At 47.3% G+C, this 15,995-nt stretch overlaps 1 protein-coding gene across 24 annotated transcripts in view; it reads left to right on the top strand.

The window, feature by feature from the left end:
• NAV2 (neuron navigator 2) overlaps window positions 1-15,995 on the top strand; it is a 739,922-nt gene that overhangs the window by 558,794 nt on the left and 165,133 nt on the right. For all 24 annotated transcript variants that reach the window (XR_006297427.1, XM_043580801.1, XM_043580796.1 and 21 more), the window contains one exon: window positions 10,045-11,146. Coding sequence is in view for 23 of the 24 variants with exons in the window: in XM_043580801.1 (XP_043436736.1) it covers window positions 10,045-11,146 (1,102 nt within the window). In the remaining variant the exon portion in view is untranslated. The remainder of the gene's footprint in view (window positions 1-10,044; window positions 11,147-15,995) is intronic.

Here is a 15,995-nt window from a genome sequence, read left to right on the forward strand (position 1 = left end):
ACGGTTCGTGAGTTCAAGCCCCGTGTCGTGCAGAGCCTGCTTGGGAGTCTGTCTGTCTGTCTGTCTGTCTCTCTCTCTCTCTCTCTCTCTCTGCCCCTCCCTGTGCAGGCGCGTTCACTTTCTCTCCCTCCCTCTCTCTCAAGTAAAACTTTTAAGTTGTTTTTTTTTTTTAAAGACCTTACTGCAAAGTCCTTATGTCGATAAGGCCAACTGCATACTAATATTTCCAGTAAGCCAACCTTCGTGTAGCTTTACCAGTTTTTCACGGCCTTAAAGTGGGATTAGAAAACGTGTCTTGTAAAACTTCAGACCATGTAGTGAACACTGGGTAGGAAAGCGCACTTCGTGATTTTCCTTGACTGCTGTTTCACTGCCAGGAGAGAAACGGATGATCTCATTACCCATCTCTTCACTCCATTTTATCTGAAAGGAGCCACTGAAGAAAAAGAATTACCTTGTCATGTGTTAAAAAGAAACACAACTGTAATTGCTGCAGCTGTCGAGGGCCCCTTTTTTCCAAAACTTCCTCCGGGGTGAAAAAGTCAGTGAGGAAGACCGGGAACCCCCGCAGCTCACACGGTGAAGAGCTGCCTTCAGTCTAATGGGAAATGCACTTGTACATTCCGTACATTTCTTTCTGGCCACACCCTCACAGGATACCGGAGTTTTTGGACATGACCCTTTCGGGGACCTGTTGCAGCAAAATTTCCACCACAGGTAGGAGAAAAAGCACTAAAAGCACCACCACAGCTTCTAGTCTTTTCAGTTCACTTAGCTTTAAAGGGAACTGGCATCGTCAGCCGAGAGGCTGAAGCCCGGCACACCTGATTTTAATTTCGAGCCATGTGGAGGGATCGAGCGTGGGTAGTAGGTTTTATTTGTTTGTTGGTTTTTCCACCAGCCATGCTGGGCACCTATCAGTGCATCAGCCATTCTTGTACGTAAGGGAAGTGCGGCTGCTATAACCCCAATACAGGCCAGGAAAGGTCAGGGACCCCAGAGAAGCCTCAAGTCAAAAGTGATGGCCTCTGTGTGGGGGTTCTGGAGGTTTCCTGGAACGGAAGGTAAAATGGAAGGTCTGGAACATAAACGGGGGGCTAATGTTGGGTATGGTGGGGAAGCAGGGAAGAGGGCAGTGAGGCACCCCGTTCAGAGCAAACAGCTTGGCCAGAGAGCTGGTGACAGCCAGTTGAGGGAGGAGGAATTCAAGTGATGTAGTTTGCTTGTCTACTAGGGTCTGTTAAAAGGATCGCTGTTCCTTTGACGCAGAAATTGTTTTCTCAGTCTGGAGTAAAATAATACTAATAAAGTAATAGGCTGACTACATAATCTCATGTGATTAGTTAACCATCACACTAACAGAAGCTCCTTCTTTAATTTAGCAAATATTCATTGAGCCCTTTGGGGTGTGGCAGTTCTGTGGTAGGAGCTGGGAATAAGGTATAGGCCACGACGGTCAGAATTCCGTGTCACTCGCGGCCAAATACAATCTGATTTTTTTCATTGTGGTAAAACAGGTCTCATATGATAATTACCATTTGAACCATTTTAAAACATACGGTTCCATGACATTAAGTACATTCACCTTGCAGTTGTGGACGTTACCGCCGTCTCCAGACGGCATCTTCCCGAACTGAAACTGTCCTCTTTGTTGCCCCCTCCCCTCAGCTCCTGGCAGTCATCCTGTGAATTTGCCCACTCTGGGGACCTCTTCTAAGTGGAACCGCACAGTCTTTGTCCTTTCATGGCTGGCTCATTCCACTCGGCATAACGTCTTCGAGGTTCATCCATGCTGTACTATGTGTCAGAACGTTATTCCCTTTGAAGACTGAAATGATATTTCATTGTATGTACATACCGTGTTTCGTTTATCCGTGTACTTATCCAAACAATATCCATTGTTTATCCACCGATGGACATTCAGCTTGCTTCTGCCTTTTGGCTATTGTTTTTTTGTTTTGTTTTTTTTTTTTATTTATTTTTTTTTAACGTTCACTTATTTTTGAGACAGAGAGAGACAGAGCATGAACGGGGGAGGGTCAGAGAGAGGGAGACACAGAATCTGAAACAGGCTCCAGGGTCTGAGCTGTCAGCACAGAGCCCGACGCGGGGCTTGAATTCACGGTCTGCAAGATCATGACCTGAGCCGAAGTCGGCCGCTTAACCGACTGAGCCACCCAGGCGCCCCTGGCTATTGTGCATAAGACTGCTGTGAGCATAAGTGCACAAATATCTGCTCAAGTCCCTGCCTTCACTTCTTTTGGATATATACCTAGAAATGGAATTGCTGGATCATAGTTTAGGTTTAAATATTTTGAGGAACTCCCGTTTTGTTTTCCACAATGGCTCTATCTTACATTCTCATGGTAGTTTACAAGCGATCTAATTTCTCCACGTCTTCCACAAAGACTTATTTTCTGGGTTTTTTTTTTGTTTTTTTTGTTTTGTTTTGTTTTTTGAGGGGGAGGGGGTTTGGTTTTTTTTTTTTTAAATAATAGCTATCCTAGGGACACCTGGGTGGCTCAGTCGGTTAAGCGCCCAACTTCGGCTTAGATCATGATCTCACAGTTTGTGGGATTGAGCCCCGCGTCGGACTCTGTGCTGACAGCTCTGAGCCCGTCCTGCTACGGATTCTGTGTCTCCCTTCCTGTCTGCTCCTCCCCCGCTTGCACTTTGTCTCTTTCTCTCAAAAATAAATAAAAACACAAAAAAATTGATAATAGCTATCCTAATGGGTATGAACTGGTATCTTATTGTAGTTTCAATTTGCATTCTCATGATTAATGATATTGAACATCTTTCCATGTGTGCATTGGCCATTTGTGTATCTTCTTTGGAGAAATGTCCATTTGCCCATTTTTCCATCGGATTGTTGTATCGCTGTTTGTAAGTTATAGGAGTGTTTTATTATTCTGGCCACCAATTCCTTATCAGATAGCTGACTTGCAAGTATTTTCTCCCTTTCTGTAGATTGCCTTTTCACTCTGTGAACAGTGTCCTTTGATGCACTAAAGTTTTTCATTTTGATGAAATCCAACTTACCTGGCTTCTCTTTTTTTTTTTTTTTTTTTTTTTTGCCTGTGCTTTTAGGGTCATATCCAAAAAGTCATTGCAAATCCAGTGTCCTTAAGCTTTCTTCTAAGAGTTATAATTTAGCTCTTGCATGTAGGTCTTTGAGCCATTTTGGGTTAATTTTTTTATATGGTATACGATAAGAATCCAACTTGATTTTTTTTTTTTTGCATGTGGATATTGTTTGTCCAGCACCGTTTGTTAAAAAGGCCACCCTGACTTTATTGAACAGTATTAAAGACCATTGGACCACAGACACAAAGGTTTATTTGTGGGCTCTCAAGTCTAATCCATTGGTCCATTTGTCCTTAGGCCAGTACCACACCAATTTGATTACTGTAGCTTTGTAATAAGTTTAGAAATCAGAAACTCTGAGACCTCACACTTTGTTCTTTTGTAAGATTATTTCGGCCATTTGGAGTCCTTTAAGATTCTATATGAATTTTAGGATGTGGTGTTCTCTTTCTGCAAAAGTCATCATTGGGATTTTGATAGGGATTAACAGAGCAACTTTGTAAAAAACGTTTGTTTATGTAGATCATCATCCTTATTCTAACTTGGATGTTCTCAGAGCCTCTGAAATTGCAGACACAAGAAGGTTCTTAGAAAGTATGGGTCCCAAACCCAGCTCCATGCCCTGGCACTTTCCTGCCCACTTTCCTTGGTGGTTCTTATACCCCCTTCTCTCTCTTTCTATACCTGCAATGATCCTCCCTAAGAAGGATCAGAGAGAAAACTATGTTTAAGCCCACGCTCTTAAGATTAGACATTGATCACAGCAGTGCTGAGAATGCTCCCTGGCCAGGTTTAAGGAATCCTCCAGAACTATTTAGCAGATGGAGCGAGGTTCCTGTGCCTCTCTGTGATGTGGTGGGTAACAGAGTTGTCGAGAAATTGACCTGAGCAACTCTGAAAACCGTCTCCAGCCTGTGTGGCTAGAGTCCATGTACTTTCAAACACACACACACACACACACACACACACACACACACGCAAAACAGGTTTCAGTTATCCTAACAAATTTGAATGCTCAAGATTGACACCTTGACAAATTGTAGGAAATTGCAAACATTTTCCCAGACCCAATTATCAGGTCTTTTCCTAAAGACTACTGAGAGGATTTAGGCGGGGAAATGTCCCCAGGGCAGGTTTAAAATCACAATGGGGGTGACAGGAGCTGGGATCAGCCAGCCTAGAACATGCTCCCTGGGTGCCTGCTGGCATCAGGATCAGACCACCAATGTCCCCCTAACTGGGAGGCTGGGGACAGAAGGGACTGGCGGCCAGTGTTGGCCCTGTCGGAGGGAGAGAGGAAGAAATGCTTATTTATCTGCCTTAGACAGTATTTTCATTTAGAAAGTATTTTGGTTACTGTCAGGGAAGGTTAAGGCTGGTTGCCAGAAAAACCAAACTTTCCCCCTCCCTCCAGGAGGATTAATGTTCTCTGTAAACCCTGAAAAAAAAAGCAAAAAAGCCCTTTCTCTTCTTCAAAGACATCCTGTCTGCACTGTTTCAAATGAGACTTTTCCTTCTTGTGGTGGTTTGTCAGTTGGTGGTGGGTGAACCTTGGAAGCTGGTCTTTTAGAACTGAGCTGCTGAGGCTTCAGGGCACAGTCCCCTCGAGGGTCATAAAATCTGTTCAGGGGCTCAGGGATAGGCGTTTAAAAAATGGATTAGGGTAGAGTAGATCAGAGTCTATTGCATATAATAGTATGTCTTGATATTTTTCAGTTTTGCATATGGACATTTGGATGTTTACGGGGGGTGATGTAATGTGTCATTCTTACTGGTCAGTAGTCCAGACTTGGAAAGCCGTTAGTTTTTAAATGGTCTTTGGCTAAACAAGGCCTGGTCATGGTGCCAGTGCTAGGCTAGCCATTCTCAGCAAAATTCTCTAAATGAATACACACAAAGAAATAAAACTCTAAAAGGTGGCCATTTCAGGTTAGCTTTAAGCCTCATCCTTATTTGGGCCTTCTGGTTTGATTTCTGTTTTGTTGATTACGTTTTCCAAAAGCGTGGACTTAACACAGGTAGGTATTTATAAAATATTTATTACAGATTTTATATATAAAATAAGCATTTCTTGATTTAATGGAGAAGTGTCTCCCCAGCTTCAGTCTTCCACAGACCTGTGTGAGTTTTGCCAAATCTGTGAACCAAATCTGTGTGTTTTTGTTTCTTGTTTTCCTTAAATCGGCTCCAGTTTTAAATGTATGTCTAATAATCATGAAACTGTTCATTTATATATGGGCTAGTTATCTGTTCTATTGCAATAAGATAAATATATGACTTTTAAAATATAAAAATACTCATCCATGTGCCATTAAAAATAGGCTCACCTACTACAGTGGCCCGCATACCATTAATTGCCAGAGAAATACTGATGTTCAGAACGTTCTTTTATGTTTTTTTCTTTCCTCCCTATTAGATTCCTTTACTCTAACAGAGGTGTGTATACATGAGAGCCGAAACTAGAGCTGTTCCTCATTAGAGAGCGAAGTGCTCTTAATTTTATAGACCTCTCCCCACCTTCTCTTCCCCAGGCTTGTTTTCATAGGATACCAGAATTTCTGAATTCACAAGTCCCTCATTCAAGGCTGACTGTCCCTTGACCCAGCCAGTTTTCACTGATGTCTACTAGTAAATATCCTAAGAGAGCTGTGGAGGGAGGATGTTTGAAGGTAAACACCTGTATGCCACAGTGCAGAGTAATGATAGAACTGAGGGCTGCATTCTCTGGCCTCAGCCTCACTGGGCCTCTCGGAGACTCACTGAGATTTGAATGGAAGCAGAGTGGAGAAGACTCTAGAGAAATAGGTCATCCTTCTTACAAATGGGGCAACTGAGGCCCAGAGGGGCAAAATGGCACATCGTGGGTCACACTGTTGGTTGGTAACAAAGCTTAAAGCTTCACTCACTTACCCATATCTCTCTCATATTTACTTCACTGTCTCAGAAGCATGGTAAGGACAGTCTCATGCTGGGAATCATAAAATCCCGGCATTAGGAATGGCTGTTTTCCAAAGAAAGAAGAACAGGCCCTAAACAGCCAAGGTCACTGTTGTGAAACCTTCAGAATGATGGGGACATGGCAAAACCACTCGTGACCTGGAGCCCGCTTCACTGTTAAGGGGATTTCTAGCCATGACATAAGTGCAAAGCATAGATTGTCTTATCCTCAGGTGATCTGGTGCCCTGCAGCCCTACTCAGGAAACTCGTGTTCTAGAAACCAAATTCAGATCATCTCTACAGTTAACAGCTGCAGCGAATAGCCTTGAAATTTCCCCATGATTCGATAACCAGAGGAGCCCACGCCACATGCTAAGTGGAAGTTCTGGAGCTCCGAGTCCTGATAGTGTTTTTTGGTTTTGCCGGGAATTTAGGCTAAAAACTTTTGACTCATGACTCATCAGAAGGCTGTGGCTCTGTTGCCTTAACTGTGAATTGCAAAAGTCAAAACGAACCTGCAATCTGATAGCCACATACCAAGGGTTTCCTATGCTCTGGCAGGCTGTCGGACACAAAGATGAGTCAGGGAGTGTGGACCAGTGGGCTAACCAGCCAACCTAGAGCAGAAACATGGTGTGACAAGTCAGAGGTCATTGGCTCTGGGAAGGTTTCCCAAATGGGAGAGTTAATGGATCCCAACCCTTAGGTATCATGGTACCCTACACAGCCCTCTGTAGTCCTTTACATTGTTCTCTGCTCTGCTTGAGGCCTATTGCCTCTTTGGACAGTAAGTTCCTAGTGGGTAGACCTTATTTTGTATTCCTCTGTATTCCCAGTGGCTAGAGTATGTAGGTGGCCCTCTAAAATCATTTTATGGGGAGGTATGAGCAAAGTCCTCGGAAAATGCCATGTGACGCCAACCAAGTGGGTCAGTCAGCTTGAAGGTCTCGGTGTGACACGGAAGGCATTTGAGCAGGGGTTTAAAAGACACGTGGAAGTTTCTGGGAGCGAGCTGTTTTGGCCCAGTGTGGTATGCGTCCTACCTACATCGTGCGAGCCCTTCCCCAGCCTCCCTCTTTCCCCCGCCCCTGGCCTGGCACCTTGGATCTGAAGGAGACAACATCTTTAGCTTAGTCTGCACATTTCACTTAGATGAGCCAGGTGTCTGTTTCACTCTGGGTTAGTCCTTGGCTAGTTAGTTGTTGGTTGATTTCTACCTGTGTTTGTTAGTGTTAGAAATACACAGACCTGCTAGGTAGGATCATTTGTCAAACCATTGCAAGCAAGCTTTCTTGAGGTTCTAAGGAATGTGTGGGAGCAGAGAAGTCCTACTGATCCGTGCACTTACACTCAGTGGAATGTGCCTAAGACTTCTTTAGGAAAGAGAGGCACACCTCTGAATATGATGCAGTTCTTGTGAGGACATTGTTACAACCTGCCCCAAAAGACCCCCTTTTCTTTAGCTCTTATTTTCTAACAAATGATAAAATTTATCAGCCATGTTAGTTATCCGTTCCCCTGCTGGACTGTAAATTCTAAGAAGGCAGGGATTTTTTTTTTGCATTGATGTATCCCAGGTGCCTAGAACAGCGTCTGACATACACATTGAATGAGTGAATATTGACATGAATGAATATATTGAGTGAACAAATGAATCCTTTTGCCTCAGATCTGAACCCAGGTTAAGGGAAAGACAGTTGCCTTATGAGAAGTGGAACTCGGGATTGGAGGTCACCAGTATTTACTGCAGAGAGCCAGCCTCTGCACTACAGGCTGCCTCCTTTCCAGAGGCTGGGCTGGGCTGTGCCCCAAAAAGGATGGCATGAATATACCTTAGCAACAGAAAAGTTGGTGCCTAAAAAGCACTCCTACCATTTAAGTGCCTCTTGTTTAAATATATCCTTCACCAAAGGAGGTAGCTGTGATACAGTCCCAAGAGCACTGTATCAGGAGACCTGGGTTCAAGTCGCAGCTATGTCCATGCCTAGCTCTGTGGTTTAGGGTCCGTTCCTAGCGCTCCCATGAGCCGTGGTTTCCTCACTCACAAAAGGGGGATAATGAGCCCCTCTTCACAATGTGCCTAGCTCCATACCTCCTGATACCAGGAGACCCTCCATAAGCAGCGTCAGGCTGCTGGAGACCCTCTGAAAGGCCGGCAGTGTGGGTGGGTTCCCGAGCCTGTTTGCAAGCCGGTCTCCAGCTCTCCCCAGGAAAAGATCCAACAACGCCTCGTGAGTTTTGTTAGGGAGGATTGTGCAGCACCCCCCGCTCCAAACCCAAATCCCCAGTAAGTCAGGAAGATGTATGTGTTTTAAAACATTGGGAGGTCTGCTTTGGATCACCCTGGAGCTGTGGCTTCCCGGAGCAGCTGGGAGTGAGTGGAGGAAAGCCGTTCCTCTGTCGGGAGTTCTCCCGGCTCAGTGCTCATGTCCCACACAGGGGCTGCCTGCACTCGGCTTTGGCGGCCGTTGACTTTTAAATCATAAAAAGCCGCTCTATACACAGTTTACTCTGTTGCTAGAAGGCAGCGGAACATAGGTATTAAAAAAAAAAAAAAAAAAAAAAAAACGGGCAGAAGAAGCAGCCGTTAATCCCGCCAGGCTTCTGGGCACTGGAGCAGTTGCGGATGACAAAAGTTAATTAGAAACATGAGCAGTTTAACTGAAAACACTTGTGACAATTGGAAGGGCAGCCTCTCCGGTCAGAGAATTTTTCCTAGGGAACCGTTGTGGGAGAAAGTGGCTGCCGCTAGGTAAGTCGTGTTGTGACTTTGCAGACACGGACGTGCTCTTCGGGGGCTGAAGGGCCGCATCCTCTCTGTTCCGTGCACCGGGCTGTGTGGGGTGTGGGTGGCACAGCGCCGGGCTCAGCCGTGACATGCCTTCCCGGCCACTTTCTGTCTGACAGCTGCCCCTGTGTGGGCGATAGAGCTGCTTGGTTCTGAGTGCTCGTGGAGGAGGGCATCCCTGATCTTGTTTCCGTGGTACGGGCCGCCTCGGCCAGCAGAACTGCAGCTTGGAACCCGCCCTTCTTAGAATCATTCTGATTCCACTTTGCAAATATCTTGCGGCGTTTCTGAGAAGAGAGTCTGGCTGGGGAAATACACCCTAAGCGCCAAAGGGGAGACCTTGACTTTCAGATAACCTGTGTGTTTTCATGCCTACAGTAAATCGATGTGCAGTTTATACTCTTAAGCTAAAAAATCTTTTTTAAGTCTTGCCTGAATCTTGCTGGTACCGCTTTCAAAATGTCAACATAGGAAAAAAGCGTCTACGCTTTGATAGGACTTAGCAACTTCCTTGGGTAATTATTCTTCTGTAAAGATTATGCTTGGTTTCTCTTTCTTTTTTGTTCCGTTTTAATGTCTCTCCTACATTTTCTTAAAGGCGGCTAATTTTCAATTATTTCGCATTAAGCGGGAAATTGGGTTGTGGGTTGAATAATTCAAAAACAGTATGTGTTTCCTACATCTTTCGTGGTGTAGGTTTTTGGTTTTTTACCAGAAACGCATGCTTAATTGTGCTTTGCACATGTTGATATTAAGATCAGTGTGCATTTGCACAGCAGATACCAGGATAGGACGGGAAATGTGAACTGTGTGTGATGGAGAGCAGGAGGAAGTCAAGGTGGGATTTAAAAACTTAACCACCGGTGGGGCGCCTGGGTGGCTCAGTCAGTTAAGCGTCTGACTTCGGCTCAGGTCACGATCTCATGATTCGTGAGTTCGAGCCCCACGCCGGGCTTTGTGCTGACAGCTCAGGGCCTGGAGCCTGCTTCGGATTCTGTGTCTCCCTCCCCTCAGCTCCTCCCCTGCTCAGACTCTGTCTCTGTCTCAAAATAAATAAAGATTAAAAAAACAAAGAACAACTTAACCATGGGTAAGGCACGGGAGGGTGGTGGAGCTATCTGAGCGTTTGGGTTGAGAGTGATGAGCCGTGGAACCATGGTCCACCCTCCCTGGCCGTCAGCGCAGGTCCACAGGTGTAATTCGGGTTTCCTTCTCTTCCCCATCTCTGCAGAGCCGTTGGCGAGCCCAGCCTCCTCCCACCCCGGAATGAGTGAAAATGCACCTGTTCCTCTGGAAAGTGGCAGCAGCCCCTCCCCTGCTAACAGCGGCACCTCCTCGGCCATCCCCCAGCCCGGTGCTGCCTCCAAGCCCTGGCGCAGCAAGTCGGTCAGCGTGAAGCACAGTGCCACGCCGTCCATGCTCTCGGTCAAGCAGCCCGTGCCCGAGGCCCCCCGGCCCAGCCCTGAAGCCATGAAGCCAGCCCCCAACAGTCAGAGGTCCATGCTGGAAAAACTAAAGCTTTTCAACAGCAAAGGGGGTTCCAAGGCAGGCGAGGGCCCGGGGTCGCGGGACACGAGCTGTGAGCGGCTCGAGATTCTACCCAGCTTTGAAGAGAGCGAAGAGACGGAAGCCACCAGTCGCTCGCTGTCCACGGCGGGTCCCGCTTCCAACAGCCCCAAGATCGCCCTCAAGGGCATCGCCCAGAGAACTTTTAGCCGGGCGCTGACCACCAAGAAGAGTTCCCCGAAAGGCAACGAGAAGGAAAAGGAGAAACAACAGCGGGAGAAGGAAAAGGAGAAAAGCAAGGACCTCGCCAAGAGAGCCTCTGTGACAGACAGGCCGGACCTCAAAGAGGGGCCGAAAGAAGACCCCAGCGGGGCGGCGGCGACCGAGATGCCAAAAAAGTCCTCCAAGATCGCCAGCTTCATCCCCAAGGGGGGGAAGCTCAACAGTGCCAAGAAGGAGGCCACAGCCCCTTCCCACAGTGGAATACCAAAACCAGGAATGAAGAGCATGCCCGGGAAGTCCCCAAGTGCCCCTGCCCCTTCCAAGGAGGGGGAGCGGAGCCGGGGTGGGAAGCCGAGCTCGGGGCTCCCCCAGCAGAAGCCCCAGCTGGACGGCAGACACTCCAGTTCCTCCTCCAGCCTGGCGTCCTCAGAAGGAAGAGGCCCTGGAGGGACCACCCTGAACCACAGCATCAGCAGCCAGACCGTCAGCGGGTCCGTCGGGACCACCCAGACCACAGGAAGCAATACCGTCAGTGTTCAGCTACCTCAGCCCCAGCAGCAATACAACCATCCCAACACTGCCACCGTCGCGCCTTTCCTGTACAGGTAGGTGCAGCCGCCCGTCCGCCCTTGCTGGGCCGTGGGCAGAGGAGCCTTTCTGGTAGGTCCCAGGTCTTTGAGGGCAGGAACCTGGCCTGCCCTCCAGGAACATGAAAGCTGACAGCTAACGTACGCCTCGATAAGCTCCCAGTAGAGCCTTACACGTGTGCTTGAGGGAGCAACTAGTACAACACGGCTTGGGGGAGGGGGAGAGGAAGCTAAAGAGGGGAAGCAAAATTCGAGCTGACCCTAGGATGAGGAGGAGTGGGCCAGGCACGTGGGGACCCAGGGGCGTTTCAGAAGCAGCCACAGCAGGAGCAGACGCGGTAAGTGTGGTTTGGTATCACTCAGTGTGACCGGCCCCGACATCGGTCCTAACGTTTTCTGAACGTACCTTAAAAAATGAGAAACACAGATGTCACCTTGCTGAATGGGTGAGACCTCTTCTCACAGAGGCGTTCGCCTTGAGCTTCCAGATCCTCACAGCTGCTTACACATGGCACGTGTTAGGTATTTTTTCAGTCCTTGCTAGAATCTTTCTTCAAGAGAGCAGCATGAAAGGGCAAGGTAGTGATAGGAAGGGATCAGTTTGTTTTTTTATTTTGGGGGAGGGAGGGGCAGAGAGAGAGAGAGAGAGAGAGAGAGAGAGAGAGAGAATCCCAAGCAGGCTTTGCACTGACAGTGCATTGGGCAGCCTGATGCAAGGCTTGAACTCACGAACCGTGGGATCGTGACCTGAGTTTAAATCAAGAGTTGGATGCTTCACTGACTAAGCCACCCAGGAGCCCCAGGGAGAGATCAGTTCTAGAAGAACAAAAGAATCAGGTTATATTGAGGAGACAAGCCTGGATGCTTGCTTGTCTGACTCCATTCTGTCCATTATCTGTCCCCCACACCCTCTCTCTCTAATGGCACATCCATAGGACTGCGGGAGACCACGTGGAGCCAGGTGCCGCTTGCTCTGTGTGCTTGTGGCCTGTGAGAGCCTCTCATTGCCCAGCCTGCACCACACACCTTTGCAGGATGGAGGACACGGGCTCTGGGTGGTCCTTGGCCACGTGGACAAGTCCTCTCCAACAGATGGCAGCTGTGCTTTAAGGGACTCCCAGAGCTTTGCTCACAGTGCCCAGCTTAATCCTGTACTTGAGACGTGGAGTACATTTGGCCATTCTGCACAGCAGAATGTTACTAATACCTCTGCATAGCAAAAGGGGCCTGATGAGTGAATGCCATTATCTAGGCACTTACTTTATAGCTTCTGCCCTAAGTATGTATACATATACACTGCACACACACACACACACACCCGGACGCCCGTAGGCATGGACGTACATTGACAGCCACGTCCAAGTATGGACACAAGTTCACATACGTATATAAAATGCTAGTGTGCATATGCACACATATATTTTCACACCTGTTCGCATGCAGACTCATGCCCATACTTTCAGCTTCCTGTGTTTGTATGGTTCCCCTGAAGAAATGGATATCCCCTCTCTCCCTGCCTGAGTTGTGTTCTCGTAGGCTTTGTTACCATGCCTGCCAACAGTGAGTGGGAAGACTGGCCTGAGTGATTCAGAGTAAAGCCAGGCAGGTCCAGCCAGTGAGGCAAGGCCAGGCTTCTCTTTGTCCCATCCCTCCTTCTTTCTCTTCTGCTTACCCTCCCCCTCAGCAGGGGTCACACCCGGACTTTTTAATTGGGAGAAGGTCATCTTTTTATTACATCCAGTCATTAGCTCAGCTAACCATTGGAGAAGAGTGCCAGGGCTTTTAGATAATGACTCAGCATTCGTCTCCATGCAGGGCTTTTAATACAGTTGTTCTCTGAACCATGGAGGCAGCTGAATTGCTCCCCATGAAATTTTTATCATTCCAGTAACATTAATAGTCTTGAGGTAATACATATTCAAGCTACTGCTCCCGGAGTCTTGATTTGCATTTTCGAAATTAAAATATATGATGGTGTTTGGACACCATCCATTTCACTCCCTTTTTCTTTTTTTCTGGAATCATTTGAAAGATTGTAAAACATTTAACCTCTTTTAAAATTTCACGCTTCTCTGTGAGAGGAAAACTCTTAACGAAAGAGCAAATGTCTGACAAATACGAGAAATGAGAAAATGTCATGCATATCTGTCAAGCTGTAATTGAATGTCCATGTTCACCCTGTGTGATGTCCCTCTGGCCGCTCTGATGTGCTTTTCCTTCTCAGGTGAGCCGGGATGGGAGTCAGGATGCCTGGGCTCTATCTTTTATTTGCTTACAAATCCCTGGGTGGTCTGGGACCCTTCCCTGTGGGGACAGCTATGGAGCACATGCTACATAATGTGCAGAGACCCTGCTAAGGCTTTTCATGCCTTCGCCCATAGAATCATCCCCGAGACTTCACAAGCTCGCTACTTTTGAGATCCCCATTCTGTAGGTGAGCAAACTGAGGCTCTGAGCGATTAAATAACTCACACCAAGTCCAGAGCTAATAGCTAGAAGAGCTAGTGTCTAAACCCAAGTCTGTCTAACTAGAGGGGCCAAGTTCTTAAGCGCCAAACAGTCTTGGCTCTCTGAGTCAGTGCAGCCTCTGAACCTCATTGTCTTCATCTATAGAGCAAGGAGATGAGATGAGAAGATTTTTTTAAATGGGTTAGACTTCCCTTGTGCTCTAAAATTCTCTCGAGTTCATGGGTTACTTACTGTAGAGAACTTGCCGTCTTCCCCTCCCCAGAACCTGTCAACATTGGCGATGTTACCAAGGCATAAAAGAACGATAAGTCATCTTTTTGAATCACACTGAATGAATAATATTGAGAAGTGACACGGACATGGATCACTTTACACTTGACTGAATGCTTCTTGAGTCCTGTCACATGATTTTTGTGGCAGCCAGGAGAGGTCACTGTGGCTAGCCCTGCTGTACACATGGGGGACCTGAGGGTCAGAGGTGTGAAGTGACTTCTCACATGTGCGTGGCTACCTGCAGCCAGCGAAATGTTCAGACTCCAAGTCTAATGCTCCTTCTAGGACCCAGCATCTTTCTAGACTTAAACATTTCTCGTTTATACATTCAGTACACCCTGCTTAAGGGCCCGCTCTACATGTGAACTTGAACAGCTTGAGTTCTTACACGTCCATGTCAAAAGAGCCAGTCTTTGCTTTCAGAGAGCTCTCTAGTTGAGGCAAGATTTATTAATTAGCTCGCATTGTAATACATCGGCATCAGGAGAATAAGAATGCTGTAGAAACGCACAGGTGGAGCGCTTAGCCAGCAGAGTCAGGGAAGGTTTCCCGGCCAAGATGACACGGGAACTGTGTGTTAAAGGCTGATTAGGAGCAAGAGAGGAATGAAGAGGAAAAGAGCCTTTAGGCACAGGTCACACTAACTACAAAGGCAAAACCCTTAAGGGCATGGTGTGCTCTAAGGAATGAAGACACAGGTGGAAGAGAAGACACGGCAGGGCTGTGTGTACAGGGCAGGGTGGCACAAGACAGGGCTGGAAATGAATACCCATGTGGGGCGTTGTCTACCACAGTTAGGACGTCAGACCTTACTCTATGGGCCACGGAAACCATCGGAGGCCTTTGATCAGAGGGTGATGTGATCGTATCGGTGTCGCAAAAATCAGTGGAGGATGGTGTGGGGAGTATACTGGACCTACAGACAGTCTAGAATAGAGGCCACAGACTCAGATGCCTGATTCCGACCCAAAAGGTAATAGAAATGAGTGGCCGGGGGTAATGGGACTGCGGCAAAGGGAGTGTTAGACTGTCTAGAGGGAGCAGCCATCACTTGGCACCAGCAGGTGGCGCCCTGCAAGAAAGTCCATGTAGACTTTCTTGTTTTCACTGCAAGTGGAGAAACGGACAAGGCAGAAATCCAGATATTTCTTGTGAAATCTCCCAATTTTAAAATGTTGAAATGAATTCCAAAAGCTTCAAAATACTACACAGACCAATAAGAATCTACGGGCTGGTTCCGACACCTGGCTGCCATTTGCAACCTCCAGGCTGGAAGCAGTGTTTACAAAGTGCTTATAGGTCAGAGATGATGAAAGCCTGGACTCCGGCCAGTGGGTCAAAAGGAGCAACACGAATCCAAAAATCCTCAAGGGGTGGGGACTGCAGGAATTTGGAATTGACGGCTTCATTAGGAGGGCGAAGGTGGGGAAGGATGGGTGACTTGAGGTTTCTCGGTACATCCCCCACGTTTAAGACAGTCCACGTTCCTGGCAAACACTTTTTTCGTGGAGAGTGAAGTCTGGGTGAATGAGTTCAGGATGCTAATGAATTAATAATGCTACACCCAGGGTTACGCATCTGAGTGTAATTACACATTTGCACGCCACGCCTAGGTCAGCCGAGGTAGTTGTGGCAAGAACGCATTGCATGAAGCAGTGGCCTTGATTTACTGGACAAATAAAGGCACAGAGAAGGTTTGGGGAAGTACAGATTTCAAAGTGTTGAAATAATGATCGATGAGACCTTTCATCTCCGAAGATCTGAGCTCTGAATCCGAGACGTAGAGGGCCAACACACCTGCTTGGCACCCACTCCTGACCGGTTTTGTAGTCACCTTTCCAGAGAGAGCCATGACAGGAGGATTTGGGGAGGGCCACGGGGCTGTCAGTGGAGTCATCTTTATGCTTGACTTTCTGGTATTGCTGAGTACTTAGAAGTTGCTCTTTGGCGGAGGTTAAGTGATCCAAACTACTCAGTACTCTCCAGCCTTTTTCTGGCCAGACCTAGCTCCCTGATAGGGATTCGGAGAAGCATTCCCCAGTGAGGGATTGCAGACCCTCCGTTTGGGCAACGAATATTTCATCTTTTACAGTTCGCTGGCTCTCTCCGTTTCTAGGACATTGCT

Source organism: Prionailurus bengalensis, chromosome D1 (assembly GCF_016509475.1).
Source record: "Prionailurus bengalensis isolate Pbe53 chromosome D1, Fcat_Pben_1.1_paternal_pri, whole genome shotgun sequence".
Classification (NCBI taxonomy): domain Eukaryota; kingdom Metazoa; phylum Chordata; class Mammalia; order Carnivora; family Felidae; genus Prionailurus; species Prionailurus bengalensis.